Below are 25,251 nucleotides of genomic sequence, written 5' to 3'. Positions count from 1 at the left end.
ACTGGTGTTTCCTGGGGGCAGGCGTTTGATACCTGTTTGTCTCCAGGAATGCTAGCTTTTCTCCCCACCTTCATAGCAGATTTACATGTTTTTGGTGTCGTCTGTCATGTTGCTGSGCAGGGGAATGTGTGGGGAGGGGTGTGTTGGCATGTTCCCCTCAAGGCACACAGGGTGCTCCAAGAAAGCAGCAGGCTAAGGGAGCCCACAATTTATTTTTTTTTCTAATAAATGTGCTTATCTCCATGGAGGTATCTGCAGTTAATTCCTTAATGATGGAAAGTAGATCCACCTCGGGAGTGTTCAGATGAAGAGAGAGCGTCTTTCTAGTGCTGGAGCTGCCACCTTTTCCTTCTGAGGGTGTGTGGGATGTGGAAGACATTCGTTGAGTTTCTGACTAGAGTCATTTCCCAGATCCTGAAAATGCCACCAGAAAGTTGTTTCCTGAGCCTTTTCCAGCCTCTTCTGAGGTAAGAGTTTTGTCGTGGTTGGCCTTTGCTGGAAGACGTGATTTAGGATGCCTTGCAGGAGACTGAAATACGTGTGTATAAATGGGCCTAGAAGGAAGGGGTTTGGGACAGTCCCTCCGGAGGAGCCGATGGGAGCAGGGCCTGATCACGGGGGCTGCTCCAGGGCCCCTGGGATCCCAGCAAGGAAGCCTAAGCCTGGCTCGGGCCCCAGCCGCGTGGAGCAGCCTTTGGGAGCTCACCCCGAAAGCAGCTTTGAGCAGCCAAGGTTGCTCTTTTGTGCAGATGACAGAAAATAGCTGTGGGCTGATGAGCTGGCTGCTCTTTCCTCGGATGTGCTTTAACCCTCATCTATTAAAAATGCGGTTGTGATTACAGTTTTGTTTTGACCTTAGCGCAGAGAGGCCATGGCAAAGAGCAGGAACTCTTCCTTCCCTGAGGGAGGACCAGTGGGAAGCAGGCAGTTCTTGCTGGGGCTGCTGAGAGGAAAACAAAGTGTGGGTCTGCAGGGCCTCATTTTGTGCATGAACCTCTCGAGGCGCCCCAAGGCAGCACAGTCTGACACCCGCCACGGGCATCGCTGCTCTGCAGGGCTGGGTGGCGCCCTCCTGGCTGGCACCTCGGCCTCCAGTCGCTGCCTCCCTTCCCGGCCCGGCTCCACCTTGCTTTAAATGATGGGGGGGGGTCTTCTGGCTGTCCCAGAGCATCCGAGCAGGGAGCCATGGAAATGGTGCCAGGCTGCTTCTAGGAGGARATCGTTTGGCGTTACTGCTTACGTCCTGCATGAGTCTTGTTCTGCCTCGTTCTGCTAAGGATGTGTTTGTGTTTTGTGCTGAACCAGTGCCTAAATTGCGGCCGAGCACCCTGCAATTATGGATAGGAAAGATGGGGGAAAGAAGTGGGCTGCAAAATTACGGATTATGAGGGTTCAGTTTTCCCAGAGCTTTCCTGCGGGGCTGAACTGTGGCGGGTTGAGTGTCATGGTTCACAGCCCCGGCATCAGCCTGGGCGCTGGATAGTTCTGAGCCCTTCACCCTTATGCATCGGCGTCCCCTGCGCCCCTAATGTCCTGTTCAGCGCCGAGGACTTCTCCGCGTGTGGCACAAAGGCGCCGTGGGCACCGCGCTGCTGCGGGGGCGGCAGCTCCCGAGGTGCCCGCGCGGCCAACGCTCCCGGTGGCTGGGGGGGATGCGGGGGGGGGGTCTGTCTCCTCAGGCACTGCTGGTCAAACCCCCCCTTTATGTGGGTTTCCATGTCACTGTTTTCTAAACAGCGAGCCAAAAGCACAGAGTTGCTCTCCCTGAARGTTTATAATGGAAATGGCTTTAGGATCGAATCCAGCAGTTTCTGAAGCACTGTGTGTAGTTGATACAAAGYAGGGGGGAACTCTACCTTTTTCTCAGCTGGTTTTTATATTTGTGAACTTAGAATATTTTTCTATGGCCGAGCACTTGATTCTGTTGTAGGTATTTGTGGCCGAATAAACAGGTATCACGAAATCTAAATCTAAAGTGCCTTTGTCTGTCTGTCCTCCTGCTGATACCTGCCTAATTTCACGGTGGGTGTATGTGGTGGTGGTGTCAGTGTCTCAGCATCTCCTCAGTGCCACGGTCGCGGTGTTACAGGATCCTGCGGGACTCACGTGTTGGGGAGTATCACGGTGCCGGAGGGCGGCTCCGCGCGTGGCTCCGCACCCGGCGCCCTCGGCCGGCGGCGGGAGCTGCACTCATGGACAGGGCTTCAGCTCAAAGCYGGGTTTTGGCTGGAGTCAAAAACACGGAGGCAGCAGGAAGGGCTGAGGCGCCCGCATCGCCCTTCACCCACCSCTGGGAACCTGGTCCTGAGGGAGCCAGCAGCGCCAAGAAATTGGTGAGTCTATTGCTATGCTTGAAGTAGCCTTCAGTATCAGTAGGGGTAGAGCAAAACTATTTGGAATAACATTCGAGGGGGGGGGAGTCATTTTCCCGGCCTTTTTTTTTTCTGAGACATCAGGAGATTATTTTGTGACAGCACCTCATGTTATAGATTACATCAGTGCAACCATTTGCTATAACTGCACATAATGAAAGGAAATTGCAGGCATAAGATTTTTTTTTTCTTGGCCCTTTGAACATTGTTCTTCCCCCTGGTCTCCCCATAGGTTGTTTAGTGGCAGAGGACCTGAGTATCGTGTCAGCAGCTGCCTGTTCGGCCGTGGCAGGAAGGTTTGCATGGGCATTTGTGACAGCCTGGCAATGAAATAATGGTTAGAGTTGGCTGACTGCTGCAGAAATACTGACTTAAATGAGCTCCAGCTGAAAGTAAGTGCTCTCAAAATACAGGATTAGGGTAAATGGGAGCAGGGGCAGGTAGCTGTGGGCAGGGGCTCCCCAGCCACTGTCCCCCGGCTGCACCTTGGGCAGCTGCCCCGTGGTCAGGGCCTCAGTGTGAGGCCGTGAGGGTGCCTGGGCCTGCACCCACCTCAGAGCCATGCAGGGGACTGGGAACACGGTGGGGTTTGGGTGGCRCTTCCTGGGGCGGCTGCTGGGACCCTTCCATGTGGACCTAAGGGTGTCCTGCCTGTACTGGAGCAAATAGTTAGGGGTAGCTGCTACTGTATTATAGGCTATTGCTCCTCTAAAGCACCAGAAATGTCAACTTTGCCTTCCCAGGCCCTGTTTAGCTCTACTTCAAAAAAAAAAAAAAAAAAAAAAAAAAAAAAAAAAAAATTAGGGACTCTATTGTGCTTTTCTGCAGGGCTTGGGAAGAAGCTGTTTGCTGCAGGACCTTGTTCTGAGCCTATTGCAATAGTGCCTAAAATCTCAGCATGCCCCCCTCACTCTCCCTTACTGTCCTGCTGGGCCTTGGTGGGCCCTAACACCATGCTGCAGCACCCACCTGCAGGAAACCAGCTTCACTTTGTTGAATTGGTCAATTGTTGGGCATTTTGTGCTCATTTTAGCCTTGCCTTTCTCCGCCAGGCCGCTGCAGCCTGTTAAGCAGGGGACAGTTGTGCAACACCTAGTGCTGGGGGTCAGSTGCAGGCAGGCTGGGTGCTGCACAGGCTCTGCTGGTAGCCCCAGCCCAGACCCCGCACCGGCCCTGCAGCCACCGGCACAATTTACTGCCARCTCTCCAGCTGCACAGGGGCCACGCTCGGGCCCACGGGGCTGGACACAAAGCTTCCCCTGCCCCCCGTGGTGGTTTCAGTTCAAAGACAAAGAAGCTCAGGGTTAGTTATAAAAACACACTTTTTTTTCGCCAAGATTCTGTACACTATTCAGCAGCAGGTGAAAAACTGAAAAAAAAAATCTTTCATTAAAAAAAGTCATTACATAATCTGTATACAGCAGGGATAGTCTACATAATTGAGTTCATCTAGAAAAATCTGTGCATTACAAACCACTTCCATGCAATTGAACAATTTCTTAGGTCRGAGGTGGTATAAAAAGACAACACAGCAGTCCTCCCCCCTAGAACACTGCATGTGAGACAAGTGTGCACCCTTTCATTGACTGTGTTAGGTGAATCAAATAGAGTAAACAAAGATTCAAAAAAAATGTAAATTTTCTTTTTATGAATATCAAAAGATAGACATAATGTGAACTGTGTGCAATTGTCATTGCAGGCAAAGTGCCTCTTTTTTTTTAAAATGCAAGTTTATCCTGCCCACCCATGAGCGATTGCTCTGCATTACATTACTGTGATGTAGCTTCTGCATCTACTCACTCAGTAGTTTTTTTGAATTGTATTTGATAACTCAGTAAGCTTAAGAGGACTGTAGCTACAAAAACTGGATCTATTGCATCAAAGTATAAAGTGTTGCTTATAGTTTAAAAATCTCTAGAAAAAAGTTGGTTTTCTGTACAAAAAGAGTTGCAATKCTGTCAAGATATACATTTTGAGTGGTGAAAACGAACACCTTCCCTGTGCTAGTTAGGTGCAGCAGCTGGGCAGGGGTGCACAGGACACGGGTGCTGTTTGGGGCCCCAATGCAGCTTTTCCGTCCGGAGCCCTCCCGCTCCGAGGGTCGCCAGCAGCAGGAGCACAAGCACCACCGCGTGGGTCTGGTCGAGCTGACTCCTGCCAGGCTGCTCTCTAAGTGGGGGGAGGCCCGTTGGTGTAGCGCAGCATGGGGTAGAAGGAGCGGGCGAAGTTGTTGGCCTGCGTGCAGCTGTAGTCCTCCTCGGAGGACGGAATCATGCAAGCCAGCAGCAGAAGCAGGAGGAAGAGCAGCTGGAGGGGCAAAGCCGCTCGGAACACGCGGTAGAAGAAGGACGGGGAGCCCGGAGCCGCCCGGGGAGCGCACGAGTGGCCCTCGGCCCTGCAAAGGAACAAAAACAGAGGTGAGGTTCAATGAGGTCACTTATGGGAACTCCCTCTCTAGGGTCCTCACTACAGAAAAAGGCAACCTGCACAAAAAAAATAAAGGAACATTTAAAAATTAAAATATTCTCCTATCTGGCACCAAAAATGAAATATAAAGAACGCCTTTCTCAAGACTGAATGCAAGCAAAGGCTGCAATTGCTGCACAGAGGCTGCARTTGCTGCACAGAGGCTTAGGAGAAGAGATGCCAAAGGAAAGCAATTCCCCAAGATGCAGAGGAGATGCTACATGTAGACAGGAATCACCTCCACGTGTACCTAAGTTAACCTATAAAGAACAGATGTCTCTGCTTTCTTTGAGGCTTGTACTCCACGCCCCCCCTCTGCCATTACTACTGCTCTTTAAAGACATGAGGACAAAATAAAATCCTACCTGGTGCTGCTTTTGCTTCTGCCAGTTACAGGTCTCCGTAAGGTGGCCTGCTGAGAGAAAGAGCTTTTATTATCCAGCTTTGGCAAAGCACAGCTAAGACTTTTTTACTCAGAAAAACACAGCTGTAAACTTTTGAGTCTTGCTGTACATTCTGTAATAAGATCTGCTCATCTAAAAGGTAAAATGATTACACCTGAGAAAGTTGTAGGCYAAGTACTTCCAACTATGCAACACGCTGACAGTGTAAATAAGGAAAAAAATAAAAAAGACAAGACTTGCCTTCTTTACAGCAGGGCTGGCTCTGGCTGCCACTGGGTGATGGGCTCCTGAGTCCACGTCACCCGGGACTGGCAGGAATGCACTGCTGTCCTGCAGGGAAACCGCACGTTCCTCTTACAAGTGCATGTCAAAACTCACTGTCGCTCAAGTGCCAAAAGTTGCCTTTCATGCCCCGCTAGAGGTGCCCAGCCAGGTAACTCTTTACAAGGGCACAACCAGGTAACAATAGATGCTCCACTTGTTCTGTCCCTGATAAATGTTTTGCCCTGCAGAGCCAGAACGTGCTGGAGCAGATGTGTGTACAGGCGTTAGCTTGAGAACACGCTGACTGACAAATTCCATATAGCTGTCCTTTGCTTAGCTCCCCCATGCTATGGCCACACGCCTATATTTGATAATTGCTATGGGTTACAGGACTAAACAGGTTAGAAGGAGCCTTGGGTAGTTCATCTGCTCCAACCTCCTGCTCAAAGCAAGTTCAGCTACGAGCCCAGATCCAGTTACTCAGGACTTTATCCCATCTGATCCCGAAATGCCTAAAGGCTGGTGACTGTACAGCCTAGCTGGGCAATCTTTTCCCATACTCGAGTAGCCTCATGGTAAAACAGTTTTTCCTTATAGCTGGTCATCAGTTTATGAAAGTGGAAGCACTTAAGTTTTAAGTCAGTCTTTTAGAAACTATTTTACTCTTAATAAGCAAGTTGCTATTTTCAGTAGTATCCATAAATAACTACTTAAACTCTGACTCACCAGATTTCCTTGTATTGTTTTCAAGTCATGTGAAACCTGCTCAATAAGCTGTTTCAGTTTCTTTCCAATAACATGGACCTTTTCATCAGCTTCAATGTAATCTTCCCCATCTGATTTAAGCAGCAGGTAAGTGGAGAGTTCTTGGAGGGAGTTTACTTTAAGCTGCTGTTCCAGCAGCTCCTTCTCCAGTTGCTTAAAAGAAGAAGAGAGAAACAAAGAAATCTCAGCAGTGCAACAAACTATTGCTTGCAGCTTTGAGGCTGTTCTCATAAAGGACAACCTTTGGGAGACTATATGAAGAACAACTCAACTTGCCTGATAAGTCACAACAGATCGGAATGGGTGCTACAAAAGGATTTACGTTCTCTTAAAATACTGCGGCACCTGATAAACTTTGATGAGAAATAGTTCTGGCAGTAACTGAGCCATAGGGATCAACCCTATAACGGGGATGTGTGTGTGGGGAGGTCTTATTCCAGGATAAGGACTCTCCATAAGGATCTTAATTATGATCCCCAGTTCTGGAAAGATCCAGACAATCTCGTAGCCCATTTCAGAAACCTGCCCTGTCTGCCTGTTTGATGGAGTGGCTTCCAGGAGGGGCTGTAGCCAAATATCTGCATTTGTCTGCAGCGGGTGGCGAGTTGGTGATGCCRGGAGCACCGAGCTGCCCCACGCACCATTAGCTCCTTGTGGCTTTCCAGCACGGTGTGCGGGTCAGCGTTTGGATCCGTGATTTGTGCCGCGCTCCTCCGGCCTTCAGCACTGGCCAGCCACAGCAGCAACCTTTGACTCTGGTCGTGGAAGTCCTGGAGAAACAAGGGAACATTTACAGAGAACAGAAAACAAACCAAGCCCAAACCTTTGAGGTGCTTCCACCTGGGTTTGCCTATGAATAAAATGCACAGCCTAGATTAGAAAGAGCTGATGGAAATGCATGATTACAGAGAGTTAGCAAGCTAGCCGCTCCGCATAATAAAAGGGTAATATCCAGCTCAAAGATTTTACCAAAGCCTCCAAACCCAGCAAAGTCGAGTTAGTAACACAAAGACAGTATCAGTCTTAGCCTCTACGCAGCCACTCCATGTAGGGGCAGGMGTTCTCCTGCCTCTTCCCGGTGGCACTTGAGGGGTTTTCCCTTACAGGAGCAGGGTCAGTCACCTGGCAGAGCAGCAGGGCTTGCTGCAGGCCTCTCCTCCAGCCGTGCAGCGCCTGGGTCGCCTTCTCCCAGCGCAGGTTCACCTGCCGGAGCCGGTTCTGCAGCTCTTTGCACTCGGTGCTGTCTGCTTGCTGGAAGTCTTTGCTGCTCAGGTTAACTGAGAGCACCACAGCCTTGTAGTTATCAAAGGCTTTAAGCAGGTCCTGGGGGGGAAAGCACATCAGGAGCCTCTATGATTGACTGACTACATCTTGTTTATTGACCATATATCTATGCAGGCAAAAGAGCTCCATGTACCGGGGAAAGCAGTTGACAGCTGAATGACTTTACAGCCACTRCTGAGCAGTATATTGAGGGAGTTGTTTGGATTTTTTTGTTTTGTTTTGGTTTTGAAGCCAAGGCCTTCACACTGAAGAAAACAAACCTGCACTTCCCCCTCAGTCACAGGCTTTATGGCTTAATCCCCACCTGCCCTCCATTTCTCAGTATTTGTCGCCCTTCCTGACATTTGGAAGAATATTCCCAGAGATGGTATTGCGTCTTGTTGCAAGTTTCCATTTGGTGTCTGCTGCCTCTTGTGCTGTCACTGCACACCACTGGGAAGAAGGGAGGTCTCTAGTCCGTCCTTCTGCTTAAAGCAGGACCAACTTTAAACGCAGAGCAGGTTGCTCAGGRCTTCAACTCATTTTGAGTATCTCCCAGGACAGAAGAGATCCTGATCTTCCAAACCAGGCCACCAAAACTGTCAAACTGTAATCATCTCAAAATTTCTGCCAGGCCCCTTCTCTCGCTGTCCAGATCCCCTCAAACTGCAGCCCTGGCTGCCCTCCTCTCCTGCCTTGGAACTGCAGCCAAACGGTGCTGCCCGTCCTTAAGGCTTTGAGAACCGGCAGAGTCGCAAGATGAGCCCTGCAGCCAGCGCGGGGCTGACTGCTGGTTGCAGCAGTCTTTGTAGTAAAGAGTGTCCTGCRTTTCCTCAAACTCCTCCAACTGCCTGATCACAGGTGACGGAGACAAAGGAGCCTTTTATTTACACTTAAGACTTTTGGTGCAAATATTGCCTCATTAAAGAATGGCTTTAGGGCAGGTCTTGCTTAGTCTCCCTGTTTGAATTGCAACCCCTTTCCTAATTAATTCAATTAAGAAGACATGCAACACAGCCTAGGTGGTACGCTRCGTTAGCTCATTTACAGCCTTTTCCTGTTTTGCTTGGGGAGGGGAAGAGGGCCCTGCACACAGAACAAGGAGGAATACAAATATCCATGCTCAGAATTATTTACTTCACCCCCATGACAAGGCCAGACTGTAAATATTTGGCAAGTCCAAGTCATTTGTTTAACTTTGTAAACTTTGCTTAACACAGATCAAGAAAAAAAAAGCCCTAAAAGAAAAAAAAAAAAAAAAAAAGAGAGAAGTTTTGGGTTCAGTGATTTTGTTCAAAGAGAACAAATGGTCTTGGTAAGGAAATGGAGAGACTTTTAGTTCAGATTGGCTGCATGTTGTGACACCTCCTGCTAATCTCCACGGACGAAGGCAGAAGTGTTTTGCTTAACTAGCCTCTTTAGCCCTCTTAGCTGAACTAGCTCAGCTCCTCTCCTGGATATGCACGCTGCTGTTCCTTAGCTTTCGTGCTGCCTATGCATCCCAGGAGCACAAGAGACAGAGATGAAGAGCATCAGCACCTGCAATCCCCCCTCCCGCCTTGCTGTGACTTACTCTCAGTTTCCTGACCCTCTGCTCCAGCTCCTGCAGGCTGCTGGGAGGCTTCGCCTTCTGCAGCGCTTCCAGCTCCTCCTCGGTTTCATCCAGCCAGGCAGAGACGTCGCTGAGATCCGAGTTCAGCTGCTGCCACTGCTGCAAGTTCTGTTTCATCCTGAGTTTATTTCTGAGGTCTTGGGCCTGGATGAGCTCCCATCTATCAATGAGGCCTACAAGCGCCAGAACAGCAAATGCTTCAATCATCAGTAAGATCAACACTGGGCAAAACAGGTGACTAGGCAGCTTGGTAAGGAAACATTTATGCGTTCGCTTAAGGCCAAATAATTCCTGCCATGTTCAACTCTTATTCAGACACCACTGTTCTTGAGATCATGCGGTCAGTATTTTCCTTAYCCCAGGTCAAGTTATTAAACAGTAACACTACATGGGATTCCAACCATATTAACTGAAGAGTTAATTAATTCAGCTGGATTAATTCAGATGGAAGAATAGAGTAAGTGCAAGGAGAGGGAATTTAATGAACCTGGTTGTGACTCAGAATGCATAAAAATTCATCACGAGACAAAATTTGATTCAGCTGTTAGGACCTGGTTTTACATCTCATTTATTCAGCACTAAAGGAGATGTTCCCATCACAGATGCCACCTGGGCATTTAACATTAAAAGATGCTGTTTCTGGAAGCTCATCTAGATCTTTGTCAAAGATTTTCCTGTTCCTCATGTAGGGGACACAACTCTGGCCCGTTTCTGAGAGCGGAGGCAGTAATGTGCCCACATGACCACATTCACTGTTCACCACTTGATTCCCTTTTGTAACTGTAATTCAGAAACGATCTTATTACAATCTCAAGCACCTGAAAGCAGGAATGGGGTCTCAAGGGGTTAAGAAAACCATCTTCTTGCCCTATTTAGAAGAAAGGACCACAGTGAAGAACAGAGCACAGTGGCAGCTTTGATGGACAAAACGTTTCTGTAAATGGAAGCTCTAGTATCTTGTTATATGATGTACCAGTGCCTGAGAGAACAAACTATGGTAGTTTTGTCTCAGCCAGGGAAGGACCCACTCCTTGGGTTTGAAATCTGATTAAAAGTCTCAGAAGTAGCCTGAATCCAGACAAAAGTGAAATTGTTCCCATTCATTCCAACCAGATTTAAGTTAAACGCATTTTAAATGACGAAAATCTCAGTTCTGACAGAAAAGGTAATGGCTGGGAAGAGCAAGCACAGTGGATGATGTCAAGTGAGGGGGCAGCTCCTTCTCACAGGATAGAGCAACAGCAACCCTCCAGCTTGGAGCCCTGCAGCTCCCTTCTGCTCCGCTCCCAGGAGGGCTGTCTGCCTTTATGGCATCTCTGCTTGGTCCCCCCGAGAGCCACAGGACAAATATGTGCCCCAAAGCCGAGCTCMGTGCCTGAATGCCGTACCTGCCGCCTCCCGCTTCTCGGCAGCCGCCAGCTCCTGCTCATCGTGGGGCTCTTCGTCACTCACGTTAGCAGACGTAACTGCRTCGGTGCTGCCGCTGCCTGCGGGCCGGAGCTGCTTCCCCTGCAGTGGCAGATTGGCGGGTCAGGACGAGCCTTGGAGGCTCCTAACAAGCTCTCAGAGGTCAAGCTTCACGTGTGTCTCACTGCAGCAGCTGGACCGATACTGCTGTTCAACAGCCCCGCGCCACAGTGGCCCATGTTGGTACAAGACTGGACAACCTGCACCTTAGTTGCTTTTGCACTACATGGACCAGCAAGCTGCATTTGCTGGGGTCTGGCCCTTGGCAATACTGACCCTGAAGCAGCAGCTCTGGTTAGCAGTGACAAAGGCAGCCGGCTCCCAGGAGCAGCCCGTGCCGGCAGGAAGGCTGCGACCTGCTCCACATCCTGCGAGGCGGCGCAGGGAACCGCGGCCAGCACCACGACGCCGGGCACCAACACAGGGCCACCTCTCCTGCCAGCGCCTTCGGCGCAGGGCTCGGAGCCAGGAGCGCATTACACAGCAAGCTGCTAGAAAACAACCATCCATAGGGGTTGTTTGCCATATAAATATATGCAAGTGAGTATCAAGAAAGGGCATTTGCACCCCTGCTTGGGACAGTTAAGTCTTCCTAGACTCGTCCCGCTGTGACAATAGAGGAATTGGGTTCCTCCCGACCCTGACTCGGGGCAGGGAACTACTATGACTGCTCTGAATTGCTTCAGAGAAGCCTTCTGAGCGAGCACATGGAGGGAGAGGCTCCCCCTTGTTAGCCAAGCCACCAGAAATAACGTCTAACTTGCATAGATTGCACTCTCCCTGCTCCCCTCCCAGGATTTTCCTTGCTGTTGGAGGAGGAAGAGGACAGGGCGATGCAGGAATGAGCCAGGCTCAGTGCCACGACGCCCCCAACTCACATAGCCCGGCTTGTAGGGGGTGCTCGTCTCGGGCCCAGGCAACGCGTTCCCAGCCATCTCGCCCTGGTTGTACCGGTGCTTCCTGCGCGCTGGGCTACCCGGCGAGTGCCACGGATGGGCTTCTGCAGCAGCTTTTCCTGAAACAAAAAATCAAAGCCACGCACCGTGAACGCCAGAGCCCATCTCCACCATCAAGCAGCTGCTTTGTGGCAAGTTAGAAAGCGCTCTGGATAAAATGGCATCAAGTTATGGCATCAAAATGACAGTTTTGCAGCTTTCCTTGCAAAGCATGCACATTTGCAAAACGTAACAGTGTTTCAAAGGTAATGAGATGAGAGCCATGCAGTTATGGGACTTTCTGTTTTCTTCCGGAAAACGCCTGAGTACAAATATGAGTAACATAATTAATTAATTAATTAAATAGACTGCACTGTGGTTTTGGAGAGTTTACATCCTGACAATATATCACGTATCTGCAATGCATTTTAGGAGCAAAAAGTGTAGACAAAGTCCTGATTTGGGAAATGTTCATTCAGGATTTAATTGACAGGACACAAAGTAAAACACTACAAATAACTTGYGGAGTTGCAACTATTTTCCTTAGTAACCAGGCAACTGAAACCAGAAACAACCAACAACAGTGATACTACCCAGCGCAAACCACCAAGAAAGTACCAAAAGGCTTTGGATTAATACAATGAAATGCATGTTAACCACCTTGGCATTTGCCAGGCCCAATCTAAATGGCATGTTTGTGACTGCTTGGGAATGTACAGGTGAATACTGCAGCGTAAGAGCACCATGGCAGGGTGATACGTGGTGTCCACACAAGGCAGGAAGGCAGACGTTATGTATGAGAGAGGCTGAGGGATACAGCGTGCAGCACAGGGAGATTGCCATGTTCAGACACATGCACTAGCAGGTGCCTACCAGAAGATGCTTGCAAAGTTTTTGTGGTCATTTTAAGATATGCCTCAGGATTTTCAGTGATTTCTACATCTGAAAAAAGAATAATGTCATTTTCCTCACTATTCAGTATTTTCCAGCTTTTAAAAAGAAACATTTGAAACAAGGAGGGAAAACAAAAGGCCAAAACCAAAACAATAGTGGTCGTTACTGTTTTTTAAATCAGACATTCTAAAAAGTAAGGTTTCTAAAAACCTTATGTTTCCRAAAACGTAAGGCTGGTTTAGACGAGCCAATATTTGGGGGAGATGAGACTGCTCGCAGTTACTGAGTGCTTGAAAACCAACCAAGTGGGTGCAAGAGCTCGGTCCCCTTCCTTCCCCCATGGGACATCCTGCATCTCTCCTTCCCAACACCTGGTGGTCGGTCCTCACCTGACAAAGCACTGTAGTACGTTGCTTCTTCTTCATCCTCATGGGAGGAAGAGCCCCCCACATCACCTGTGTGATCCCATTCGAGCGGGATGGAGTCAACGCTGACGGGGGTCTCACAGCCTGATCTTTCGTGACCTTGAGTTGGTGGCACAAGGTGACAAAGGGACTGCGGGGAAGGTGGCACCTCACTGATGGCCTTCTTATGCCAGGGATCATTCTGGATTTCTCTGGAGTCTTCGGGATCTGTCTCATTTTCAGAGGTTTCTTTTTCATCATCCAGTCCCTAAAAATAACGAATAGTTATTGCATATTAGGAAGAATTATAATCAATCTCTGCTGCTGAAGAAGCAAATGATCGAGAAACACAGTGCTACTGGAGACTGTTTKGTGGTGAGCAGACTCCATGTGCCTCAAATTAAAAAGAAATCTAATTTCTGCCTCCTTCCTCTTTGCCAAAACAATCCTCACATCAGCCAGCACCAAGACACTTCTCCCTGCTCTGCAGGAAGGGATACCCGGCTCCAAGCAGACCGAACAGCTCAGCAATGAAATGCTGCTCAGGGGCTGAACAGCTACTTGCACATGCTCTGGTTTGCTGCTTCCTCTGTCAGGCCTTTTAAGAGATGCTCTTTCTTTTCAAGCCAAAGCCAAATGTTTCCACTGAAGAATAAAGGGCTCGCTCTTCCCTGTTCAGGGTTTCCATAAAAAAGTGGACAGATGGAGCCTGACAAGTACATCCACAAAGGGATATTCTAGGCATGTTATTGAAATTAAACAAGAAGGGATATGTTTAATTTTAAAAAAGGGAAAAAGCTCTAAAAGCCCTCAAGCTACTACCATCTAAACACTAACCCTGTGTATTACTTCCATACTATTATCCAGATTCTGCAGATGGAGACCCAGCAGGGGAGGCATGAGGAAACTGATGGCTGCTGATGACCGGAATGCAGCAAAGCTGGCACAACTGCTGAGATGTTCCTGACCCCTTTGAGCTCAATCTACTCAGTCAAGCTGCTATGGATAAGCAATGATTATTGCAATTCCAACTCCAAAATCCCACTAAAGCATCAAAATGGCTCTTGTCTCTTACAGGATGCCTGGAAGTCAGTCTTCGATGGAAGCGGGCAACGCGCCCAAACACTTCCTGACAGTATCTATGAAGTTCTTCCAATTCATCTTCAATCAGGACAGCATCCATGGGCTCRCTCTTCTGAATCAGCTGCTCCCCAAAAACGATTAGCTGATCAATTTTATTGGTGTTTAACGTTATTTCTTGCTGGAAACCCTATTTGGAACATAAAAGAAAACTTATTACAAAGTTTTTGTAATTAGGCCTGCAAAGAATCTACTTCCCAACARATCTACATCCCAACACAGGGTAAGTGAAAAGGTGAAATCAGGCCCTGAGCCAGCAGCAAAGAACTAGTCTGGCCTTTAGAAACATTACAAACATGTGCCCATTTCTGTTTAACAGTCCCAATTACAACCAACTCACTTGGAGAAGAGACCGTAGCTTWATGCTGGTTCAGAAAAAAATCTCACCAGAAAGGAGCGCCTGAAATTAGGCATGTGGCTTTTACTGTTAACCCCCAGGGGCTCTGTCACTGATATCAAGTTGTTAGGAGAAAACAGAACCGTGCATTTGAATCCTAAATCTGGTTGATCTTGATTCAGAGAATCAGTTTATTGGTATCTTAAAGCAACCACAGAGACCTGCTGGCTCTGAAGAAGTTCCAGAAAAGTAGGAGATACCACCAAGAGAAAGTAGCCCAATAGGATCAGCTGGGCTATAATGAATAACCCTTCTAAAAGGATACGTACGTTTAACTGGCGCATTTTGTCGTCGAAGTTACTTTTTGAGAAGTGCTCCACGTTGGTCAGCTGGAGGTCCATTTCTGTGAGCCACACAAGGATGCTCTCCCTCGTGCCCTCAAACTCATCTCTGCGGTTGGTGAAGTGCTGAGGAGCAGGAAGGGAGCCAACGTTACGGTCAGGGAACTACAGAGAAAAGCTGGTGACAGGAGCTCTCTGAAAATGAGGCTTTGTTTCAAGATTGCTGCTGACCTTGAAGGCCAGGAGGACCCACATGGCAGCTTGTCACACATGTTATCTGCCTCCTTCCTGCAATGACTCTGGCATAAAGCATCCTATGCTGGTAGGCTATGTCTCTGGGAGAGGGAATAAAGCTTCAACAGCAGAGGATGCTTATATAAGAAAGGAGAGTGTTGCTTCCTCACCGCCTAACAAATATAGCTTCTTCCACACCCCTATGCTGCTGCAACAGTCATTCAGACTTAGGGTTAAGTATCTTATTTCTTTTAAATTTAGAAAAGTGTTAGACAAAGAAAGTCATCCCCACCTCTAATCAAGCTCAGGTRATTAAAGCAACAGCATTAAAATCAGCCAAACGCTGGAGAGGCTGGAACAGGGGTACCCACACAGGTGTAATTACTGCACCACTTGGCATGGAAGGCAGGACATGGTCTCTCTGCTGCCACCTCCTGCAAAAGGCTTCAACCCAAGGGCAGCTTTCCGTGCCCCTTGTCTCGGGGGGTTTGGTGTTCAGGGAGCACATTATAAACACCCCAAGCACAAGAGCTCCTGCCTGGCTGGCTCCAACGCCTTCCCTTCTCTGCAGCCTCAGCCGCTGCTCTCAGGGACCTCGTCATCCCCCTCTGCTTGCAGCYTTGCTGTACTTGAAGCCCTGCTGCATTTAAAAACCAGGCAGCTGCAAGTCTCTCCTAGTGCTCAGCACAGGAAACCTGCTCAGAAATTGGTTTAACTGGACTAGAGAAAGAATAATCCCCAGCAGAAGTGTCACAGAAACACCCTTTGCAGCCATTCTTTACCTATGTCCCCTTGGTTAACTGGAAGCCCTTTCTCAAGGACATATTTATACCCCACACTCAGCGACCTCTTTCAAAGCTGCTCTCCCGGGTTGGTAACTCGAGTGCCCTAATGCTGGAACACAAGGTGGTTGCTCCAGCATGGGCTTTTCCCTTGGTAATTYCTATAGGAATCTGTAAGAGCTTCTTGCTGTCTCTCATCCAGCCTGCAATCACCTTGAGCCTCCTGAGAACGGCAGCGACACGTTTCTGGAGGTTATCCCAGCGCTGGTTGCCCTCGTGGACCATCTGCTTGAGCTTGCTGGCTGAGTCGGTGCGGTTCTCGCGTGCGAGGCGCCTGTACTGCTTGTTGATGAGCTCCAGCTGGGTGAGACGCTCGTGGATTTGCCGCTGGAAAGCCTGGAAAAGGGACCAATTTGCACGCCTTGCCCACAGGAGAAAGGTGGGATGCTATCTGTCTATCAACAGAGATAATGATGCCCCTTCCCCACAAAAATTACACCTTGGRGAATCTTCAAAATTAAATGCAGAGATGGCCCCATATTTTAAATCACCAGAATCAACCATCTCTGCTCMGATTTAGGAGGAGAAAACAAACAATCAAACAAAAATCATCCCACAGAGGTGTGGCCTGCAGAAAGGAAATTTTTAACTTACAAGCAGTATCTTGTCAGTGCTGACWATTGGATCCTCTACACCCAAACCCCTGGGGGCAAATGAACTGGCTGGGTGCCTGGCAGCCACGCACAGTTCAGTTATTCACATGCTGTGAACTACCACCTCCAAAGGGCCAAATAGTTTTTTTGGAGGCCCCAGGCGTCTCACACGGACAATGAGTGTTCAGCAACCTCCCCATAGCCTCCTGGCGAGCATAAAAAAACTAAAGGCAAAGAATTTACCTCAAATTTCTTGAGCTCCTCCTTGGCGTGCGTGTACAAAACCTCCGACGAATTGGGGTTAGCGGCCACCCTCTCAGCTGACTTGAGCCAATCTTCAAAGCGGGAATAGTCATCCAAAAACCGCTGCCACAAGCGCCATGTTTCCTCGATTCTGAGGAGCAGATGCAAAAATGGAAGAGTTTTATCACAAGCATAACCATTCACTTTGCATTTCTTCTTCAGCATTCAGTTTTTGGCAAAAGCAACAATGTTCCCTCAAAGTTCTGCCACAGATTCTCTAGGAACGTCAGGAAAAAGGCCACTCACTTCATTCGTCTCTCCATAGACATGGCACAAATGTTTCTCCACCGCCTGTCCAAACTCCTGGTCGTCTGCTGGATGGAGTCACACTCTGTCTCGTTAGCACACGCATCCGAGTCATGCAGCAGGACCTCGCAGATGTTAAACACAGATTCCACCCCGGCTGTGTGTTGCTCTATGTCTCTCTGCAGATCCTGTGATGGGGAGAAGAGGAGTTTCAGTGAAAGGCAACAGGGATGGCTCAGCTTCAGACACACCCTCTCCAGATGCTTCTTTAGCTTTGGAGAGCAGGGTGCAGGATGAGCTGTGCAGGTGACAGCACAGGGAGCTGCCACACACCGGCCGATTGTCCTGCTCTGGTTTCCCAGCAAACTCTCAATCTTTCCAACTCARAACCGTTTTATTATGCGTTCAAAACCCAAACCTTTCGCACACTGCAGACACACTTAGGGATTTGGCAGCACCAGACAACAGTGTCTCTTGGGACACACTAAGATTGCCGGGGCGGTCAGAGCCCGGACCCTGCACCCCAGTGACCCCCTGCTCACACGCTGGCATCACAGGCGCGGGGCGCAGCGCAGKCAGTGCTGCACCGCACTGCCCTGCTCACCCTTCCACACCTCCTCCTTTAACAAGCTATTTTAAGGACAAGGACCCTCTGCTACATCTGCACTGCAGCTTCCTCTCCTGCAGCTTGTTTCTCCATCATATTCTAGTGTAACTATTGATAAAGGCAATTTAGGAAGATAGGAAGAAAGCCTTACCTAAGTGATCCTAATTGAAAAAGCAGCTCTGTGCAATACTACTAAGCGTGAATGGTAACAAAATGACAGTGTCCACTGCACTTCATTTATTTCAACCCATTCTTGGTTTCCCTAATGAAGGATATAGGGAATTTGCTGGAATTACACCAGAACAGCAAGAAAAGCAACAGAAAGTGCATTTTACTGACAAGAGCAAACAGGAACTCTCACTGAAATAGTATTACTTATTCCAGTAAACAGATAAAGAAGCATTGATTTTGCTCTAGCCTTAAAATACACAGACAAAGCTTGTAGGAAACTCAACCAGAGCAGAGGGGAGATCTTGCAGAAATCAATAAGCTGCAGGYTGCTGAGCATCACCCACCGGCAGGCTCCAGTGGCATTTCTGTGTGATCCTGAAGGAAGGACTGAGCCACATGCAGTCACAATTCACCGTGCGGGATGTGGTGGATGCGGCCAGCACAGACATTATTTGTTTCACATCTTAAGCCTTTACTTGAACAAGCTGCAAGCATCCCCGGCATGCCCGGCACCTTCCAACCTTCACTGCTCTAGACAGAACAGATTAAACTTCTCCAGCGATGGATGCTGCACAAAAGCAGCCCGTGAGGCTCTTTTCTCACCATCACTCTGCACTTGTCAAAGTAATTGTTCACAAAAACCCAGGGAAGATCTCTTTGCTTGCTGCATTCAGATAAGGGCTTTGCTAAAGCTGAGCAAAAGAGCTTACAGTAGGAGACTAGAGGTGCCCTAGGGTCTCTTGTTTGGAACAGAACCCAAGCGACAAAGCGGCGAGCGGCTCCAAGGAGCCAAGGATCTCTCTCCAGCAAGYTGCAGCTTGAATGTTCACAACAGAAATCAATTAGCTGAGACACAGCTCTGCCATGCTCCATGCCTTTGCCCAGTGCAATTTATCTCAGTCTTCGAGAACGCAAAGGGTTTGGATGTGGAGAAAATATTTGTGTGACCATTGGCACTGCGGGGGAAAACATCAGATGGTGGGAGCTGCAGTTTGTGGTGTTTGGCCTCTTCCTGCCGAGCAGCAGGAGTGACACAGGTGATGCCACACCACCTGCCAGCCCCGCGGCACGCAGTGTCTCAGAGAAKCTCCTTTTCCATCCCTAGCTGCTGCAGAGGGAAATCTGCTCCAGGACTGTCCTTCTCCCGCCACACTTGCACTCGGCTGGGGGAGCTGGCAAGTAGAGCTCYGCGCCAGCCACCCTTGGCACTTAACTCAGCGCAGGCCTCCGGGACGGCCTCTCAGCAGCTCTCCTGCCGAAACGCCCGCAGGCCCTCGAGCRGGGCCTGGTGGTGCTGGGGCAGGTCTGCGCCTCAGCAGGATTCACGCTCCGGCTCTCCCGAGCCCGAGGGGATTTCAGAGCCTGGAGCAGCCCTCGAAGGTCTTTTTGCTCCAGAGCCCCCATGCAGGGCTCAAACATCCTGTTCTGCCCAGCTAGCTTTGCTGTTTGCGACGGGATGGGAGAGGGGCGAGCAGCAGCACATTGAATCACTGCGCTTAAATCCACCACAGAAGAGCCAGMGCTTGAGATTTGCAGTGCTGGGCCTAAGTCACCCTCATGGATTTAACCTGCTGCCTGCATCCCTGTCTAGCCCCTATGGAGTCTGTTGTACCAAGTAAAACTAGCAAAAATGCTGCAAATCAACACAAACAATACTGAAATTTCAGCAATCAAGTAAAGTTAAGTTTCCACTGTCAAGTGTCTAGCAGGAAAATGCAGTGAAAGGCAAAGAACTAGAAGCCCTGGTTAAAGAAAAGAGATGGGTGATTTTAAGCCAGGACTAATGTRCTCAGCAACATTTTAGTTCATTCACTTTCGTGAATGCTGCTCTTGTTTCCCACCTGCTGCTCTGCCAGTCTCTTCTGGATTTCTTGGTCATCACATATGTCGTAAACAACAGGCTTGGAAAGCTCAGACTCAATTCGGGCCAGCCAGGTGCGCAGGTTACTCATGTTTTTGTCCAACAGTTGTATAAAAGCAAAGGTTTCCTTCAGTTTCTTCACCCTAAAGAAACCAGGAAGAATATTTTGTTACAAAGATCTGTAACCAGTGGAAATCACGAAAGCAGGAGGTGATGACAGACACGGATTTACCAAGGACTTACTGTCACACCAAGCCCTTGTCTGTAAATCTGAGCCCTGTTTTAGTCAAAACCTACCTAAATTGGCTCAGCAGGTCTCTGCTCTGCAGCTGCAGGAAGGCCCTGTGAAGGTTATTTAATGAACCTACATGATGAGAGTGAGTTTTTGGAGTCACGTTCACCTGCAGGTGAGCTCTTCAGGCAGTTCCTGGACATCTGTCTAAGTGGCACTTAGTGACACTTGCACTGAAATGTGTCCTGGTTAAACTAAAATGGATTTTCAGGGACCTTTATGGGCCCAACTCTCTGGCCACGAATGACTGGTCTCTTCACCACCAGCAAGCAGGGCAGGAGGGGCAGCACCATGTCCTGATGACGGGTCCAGCAGGCACACGAAGAGGCCTCAGCAACAGCAGCTGTAGCCCCACAGCACCACAGTGATGTTCAGATCTCTTCTAAGCAGCAGGCTGAAGTGTGTGGAGAGGCGCCAGACCCTCCCGGAGGGTGAAGAGGAAAAGAAGGATGAGGAAGAGGAAGAGGAAGAGCATCCAAAGGCCAGGGCGAGACAGACAGAAAAATGAATTGCCGAGACCGTTTGCTGCTCTTGCAGCTCTCTGCAGCCCAGCTCTCAAAGCAAAGGAAACTTCGTCTTCGTTTCCAGCCCTCACACCTCTCCCCTTGTCAAAATCCCTCATCAGCCCACAGGACCAGCCTTCTGCCTCCCCTCACATTATCCGAGTAGCATCTTTGTACACTTTGGCAAATCTGTCCTCACATGTTGGGGGAACATCCATCAAAACACCGCACTGCTCTCCAACATCTCCTTGAAATTCACATTTCTTGCAATGTCCATCAAGACCACTAAACCCCCGGCATCAAGGCAGCATTCACCTCTCCTTACTTTACTCTCACCTCAGAGCTCATCACATAAACCTTTGCAGTAAACAGAGAGAGAAAACCTTAGATGCTGATTTTCACCAGAGCTGCCCTCAACCCCAGCTTAGAAGATCACATAAAATAAAAGCATCATTTTTTCTCCCTGAACTCCAGTGGTCTAGATAACTACCTCAAATATCAACTTAGCACTACAGATACCCCTGTCAAGCGAAATGCTTCCCCTCATCCCACTGAGGAGCTGCTTCTTAGTCTGAATCGTTTCCTCCTACTGCTGCTTGCATCTCCCCATTGCCACAGGATTAAGAAATGGGAGGGAAGGAAAAAATAAAGGGGGAAAAAAAAAAACAATTTTCTGAACTAAATCATGAACTCGAGCAACTATCCAGTTAAACTTCATTACCTTAATTAACACAGTGCAAAAAGTCAAAGCACATATGATGGAAAGGCCCAAAACCTTCCCATTTATAAGCTGCCCTGACCTATGTGTCAAACCCCACTGGGAACCATGACTAGCTAAACAAAATACTGCCTGGAGGGGCAGTTTGAGCACGGGGATCCAGCACAGAGGCTGCCAGGGATGGGCACTAACTTGCTGGGCTGCCGCAGCTTGGTGCGAGCTGGGACCACATCAGGCACGTGTGTGATCAAAGCCGCCCGTGGCCGAGTGCCTTCTGCTGCTGCTGCCTCTTCTAGGATATGATATAACAGCCAGGATCATGCAGGAGAGCTCATCTGTGGTGAATACAGCCCAGCAGCTATCTGATTAGCTCTCTCAAGCTATGTATCTGTAATCTACCTTATTAGCACTCTCAAGGTAATTGCTTAAGGTCACGTACATCAGACACTCTTGATGTAAGGAAAAACACTTACAGAGTATATGTGGGAAAGATCCTGCTGTCCCTATTCGGTTCCTATCGGTGACTCTGAGGGTACAGAGGAAGGTCAGTGAATTTGGGGTTTTGTATTGGTTAGCAGCATGGGAAGCAGATTTCCCTGGCTTCTGGCCCGAACGTAACTGCCCTAAAGTAACTTTCAGTGACTTTAAGAGGAGGGTAAGAACAGGGACAGGAACATACAGGTGAGAAGGGCACAGCCTTTCACTGCGTGACCCAAACACACCCACGGCTGCACATTTTTTTGCAACAAACACACACTCTTTTTGCAAGGGACACACACGTTGGGACTATCCTATTCCACAGCTTACTTGCTGGCACCACAGCTCACCATGCTGGGCTCTCTGCTCCCTTGTTCCCTCTTCTGTCTTTATGTACTTGTTTCCTGTCTTAAGGTTGCATTATAAAAAATAAATCATGTTTCTTCAGTTTATGTGGGGGATGACAAGGGGGCAAAGACAGACAAGGAGATCTAAAGTAAAGTTCAGACACAGCAGATTATAACTACGCACCTTTATGATTGACAGCATATTCAATAAATGAGAAAAGCAACAGCTTTAGAATCCAAGTGTTTTTTCAGGGAAAAAACAATATTATTTTGGCTTAGAAAGCACTCTAAAACTCAAGATTACCCTATATATGCAGGGCTGTATCTGCTAGCATTACTAGCAACAGCCCCCAAACTAGCATCGCCGTGATGCTGTGAGCTTGTATTTACTTTCTAGCAGTTGCTGTTACAGATGCTCCAATGTAATTAAGTAATTTAATTGTTGCATATTCCGGATAGAATATGACATTTGTCAGTTGTTTAACCACCCTTAATGCTCTGAGTCATTAATCTCAACCTTGCACTCAGTAGCTAGAGAAAAAGAAAAACATAACAGAAGTTCATATCAGTGCAGTGTGAATTAGCACTTCATGTGCTCGTGCTGACTGATTTTTCTTGTTACAGTCAAGACACACAAAGCCCAAGATAAAGTGTTGGGCTCCACTAAGATGAAACAGGTGGGATAAAGCTGGACATCCCCAACAGATGCCTAAGAAAATTGTCCTTTCTCCAGCTATAGCTCTAATAACAACATTCTTAGAGGCTGCATATTGCCACGAAAATCCCACATTTGCAACAACCAGGCTCTGTCCGCCCAGTTGCAATTATCCTTGTGAATTATCTGCTGTTTGCAGAAAAGAAACCCTTTGGAGCTGCAGCCTAAGGGGGGTATTTGTCCTGAAGGACAGAGCTCCTTGGAGCTGGGTGGGCGTCTGAAAGCCACCAAGCCCAGGTCAGAAGCTGCCCCATGCCCTGGTGACCAAACACCCCAATATCCACTGAGTCCGATCACCCAACGCACACTGAATCAGAGCTGCAGTGAGTTCAACGGGGGACAGGAGCAGAGGACAGCAATGACCTAGAGGGTAGAATGGCATAACACCATAAAGGACTGAGGTTTTTTCTTCTACAGAATATGTTTCTCATGTTATTTGGTCACACAGACAAAATGTAGCATTTACTGGATAAAAGCCTAGTTGCATATAGTTTGCTTCCCAATGACAACTGCCAAAAAAATAAAATAAAATAAACCAATGAATATAATAAATACCACTATCTCCTTAAACAGGCCACAAACTCAAACACCTCATATACTTTGCAGTGGGCACAATTAATTCTTTCCTCATTCAGGAGACACATGCATTAGGCACATGGGCTAAGCCTAGCAAATCTCAGCCTTTACAGCAGTATGTAAGGGGCAGGAAAAGGCAGAACAGACACAGAGGTCACAACCAGAAGCTGGATGCCAAAGCGACAGCAGGACTGGGCACCCTGGCCCCACCTGGGCAGGGGCTCCACAGGCCCCCCTTAACGTGGGGACTGGGAGACATTATGAGGCTGTTGCAGGCCAAGCCCGCACCCGCCGAGCAGCGCTGGGTTGTCGCTGCTCCGCGAGGCGCTCGCGCAGAGCCAGAGCCTTTGCAGAACGCCCGTGAGCAGCCCGTGCCGTGAGTGACACCGGGGAGACGAGGAGCATCCTGCCGTCTCGGGCATCCCTGCGAACGGCAGCGGGGCCGGCGGGCTCAGCGCCCGGCTGCCCAGGCGGAGCTTTGTTCGGGAGGCAGGAGGCGGCGGCGGGGCCTTCCCCGCAGCCTCAGGTGATGCCGCGGCCGCGGGCGGCCCCCCGCGCGTGCGGGGCGGCCCCGCGGCTCCCCCCGGCCCCGGGGCCTCTTCCCCCACCGCCCCGGCCGGGCGCCGGGCACCGACACGGCACTTACGGCTCGCCAGGGAGAACCATTCCTGGGCGCTCGCGATGCCGCGCGAGGGGCCGCGCACGCAACGAGGAGGAGGAGGRAGAGGAGGAAACCCCTCCTCCGCCCGTGCCCTATTTACTGAGGGCTTTAGCAGCCCGCACGGCGGGGCGGGAGGCAGGCTCGCCGTCCTCCTCCTCCTCGCCCCCTGCGCGCCCTCGCCCGCAGCCCGGCGATTTTACCTGGCAAACGGCTCCGGGAAACGGCGACAAAACAAGCGCCGGCCGCGAGTCCCGCGCCGCGCCACGGCGAGGGCAGCGGGGCCGCGGGGACACGGCCCGAGCCCCGGGASCCACGCAGGGAGGCTCCGCAGCCTCCGCAGGGAGCATCCGCAGCCTCCGCGCCGCGCCTCGGCCTCTGGCACGGGAGGGGACATCCCCACGCAGGGACACGGCCCTGCGCTGCTGAACGCAGCTACGTAGGGACGAATTCAAGCTTTTCTCCCCCACACTGGCACGGCCTGTCTTTACCTGGGCGCCAGGAGCGCAGAACAACAGGGAGCAAAGGAGCAGCCTGGATTTCCGATAGCGCTTGTTTGGGGCAAAATACGCCAGTGGAATTCGTGACCGTCGCTGCAACCGGTGAAGACGGGTTGGAAAAGAATAAGTAAATAAAACAGGTGGAAACTGGAGGACCTTGGATCCTCCAGTCATTCCCCACCAAGCCAATATTAGAGGGAGGGGRAAAAAAAAGATAATCCCACCAAAAAAATGCAAGGAATACAAGGAATGACTYTGAGACGGAAAGCACTGCAGCCTGGCAGCACTCGGGTGCTCCATGCGTGTGCCAGCTGCTCCTATTCCCTCCCCAGGTGAATATGCCAGGCTGAAAGGGCCGCCTCTCACCTCTCGCTGCCAGGGATTTGGACCCTGGCAGGGAAGTCTTGGCGGAGGCCTGAGCCGCCTCCGCAGTCTGGCACGGCTTCCGGTAGGATTCACAAGGCACCAGTGAGCTGGAAAGATGGGAAACAGCCCTTGAAGCTGGTCAGGTGGAAAAGCAAGGGCGGGCAGAACGCAGGGCRCGCGGTGCCTCACCTGGGAGCGCCTGATATAACATGGGGAAGCTCCCGATAAGCTGCTGAACTCTGGCACGGCTTTAGCACGAGGGAGGAGCAGTAATCCGCAGGGAGGGGGAGCACGAGGAAGGGAAGGAGGCAAGCGAGATTTCAACTGCATGTTTTGCCCAGAGAAATAATCGCAAGGAGGAGATCTGAGAGTTTTGCAGCGCCAAAGGCGGATGGTTCAGCTGCGAGCGGCTGCGTCGTTCACCCAGGGTCTCCGGCCAGTGAATGCTTCACTTGCCCTGCAAGATCGGCCTCCGAAACGCCAGGGACACCTGGAGGGCAGCTGGGCCCATGGCCTGCGGGGCCAGCGCAGCAGCAGGGTGCTCCATGGCCTGCCCTGCCCTGGGGCACGGGCAGGAG

At 49.8% G+C, this 25,251-nt stretch overlaps 1 protein-coding gene across 3 annotated transcripts in view; it reads right to left on the bottom strand.

The window, feature by feature from the left end:
• Nucleotides 1–3,749: 3,749 nt before the first annotated feature.
• The window catches only part of SYNE2 (spectrin repeat containing nuclear envelope protein 2), a 145,015-nt gene continuing 123,513 nt past the window's right edge, over nt 3,750–25,251 (bottom strand). For 2 of the 3 annotated variants that reach the window (XM_026053731.1, XM_026053732.1), the window contains 17 exons: nt 19,502–19,664; nt 16,883–17,070; nt 16,577–16,727; nt 15,894–16,076; nt 14,653–14,790; nt 13,922–14,116; nt 12,832–13,114; nt 12,422–12,490; nt 11,492–11,628; nt 10,535–10,655; nt 9,108–9,319; nt 7,394–7,594; nt 6,913–7,041; nt 6,233–6,424; nt 5,483–5,572; nt 5,204–5,253; nt 3,750–4,767 (listed from right to left, as the gene is read on the bottom strand). In XM_026053731.1, the coding sequence (XP_025909516.1) occupies nt 4,542–4,767; nt 5,204–5,253; nt 5,483–5,572; nt 6,233–6,424; nt 6,913–7,041; nt 7,394–7,594; nt 9,108–9,319; nt 10,535–10,655; nt 11,492–11,628; nt 12,422–12,490; nt 12,832–13,114; nt 13,922–14,116; nt 14,653–14,790; nt 15,894–16,076; nt 16,577–16,727; nt 16,883–17,070; nt 19,502–19,664 (2,728 nt within the window). In that variant the 3' untranslated portion in view covers nt 3,750–4,541. The remainder of the gene's footprint in view (nt 4,768–5,203; nt 5,254–5,482; nt 5,573–6,232; nt 6,425–6,912; nt 7,042–7,393; nt 7,595–9,107; nt 9,320–10,534; nt 10,656–11,491; nt 11,629–12,421; nt 12,491–12,831; nt 13,115–13,921; nt 14,117–14,652; nt 14,791–15,893; nt 16,077–16,576; nt 16,728–16,882; nt 17,071–19,501; nt 19,665–25,251) is intronic. The other variant, XM_026053733.1, reaches the window with a different exon arrangement.

The sequence above is a fragment of the Nothoprocta perdicaria genome, unplaced genomic scaffold (assembly GCF_003342845.1).
Source record: "Nothoprocta perdicaria isolate Ctin4 unplaced genomic scaffold, notPer1 scaffold_118, whole genome shotgun sequence".
NCBI classification, from domain to species: domain Eukaryota; kingdom Metazoa; phylum Chordata; class Aves; order Tinamiformes; family Tinamidae; genus Nothoprocta; species Nothoprocta perdicaria.
This window is presented reverse-complemented; position numbering and strand designations above follow the sequence as displayed.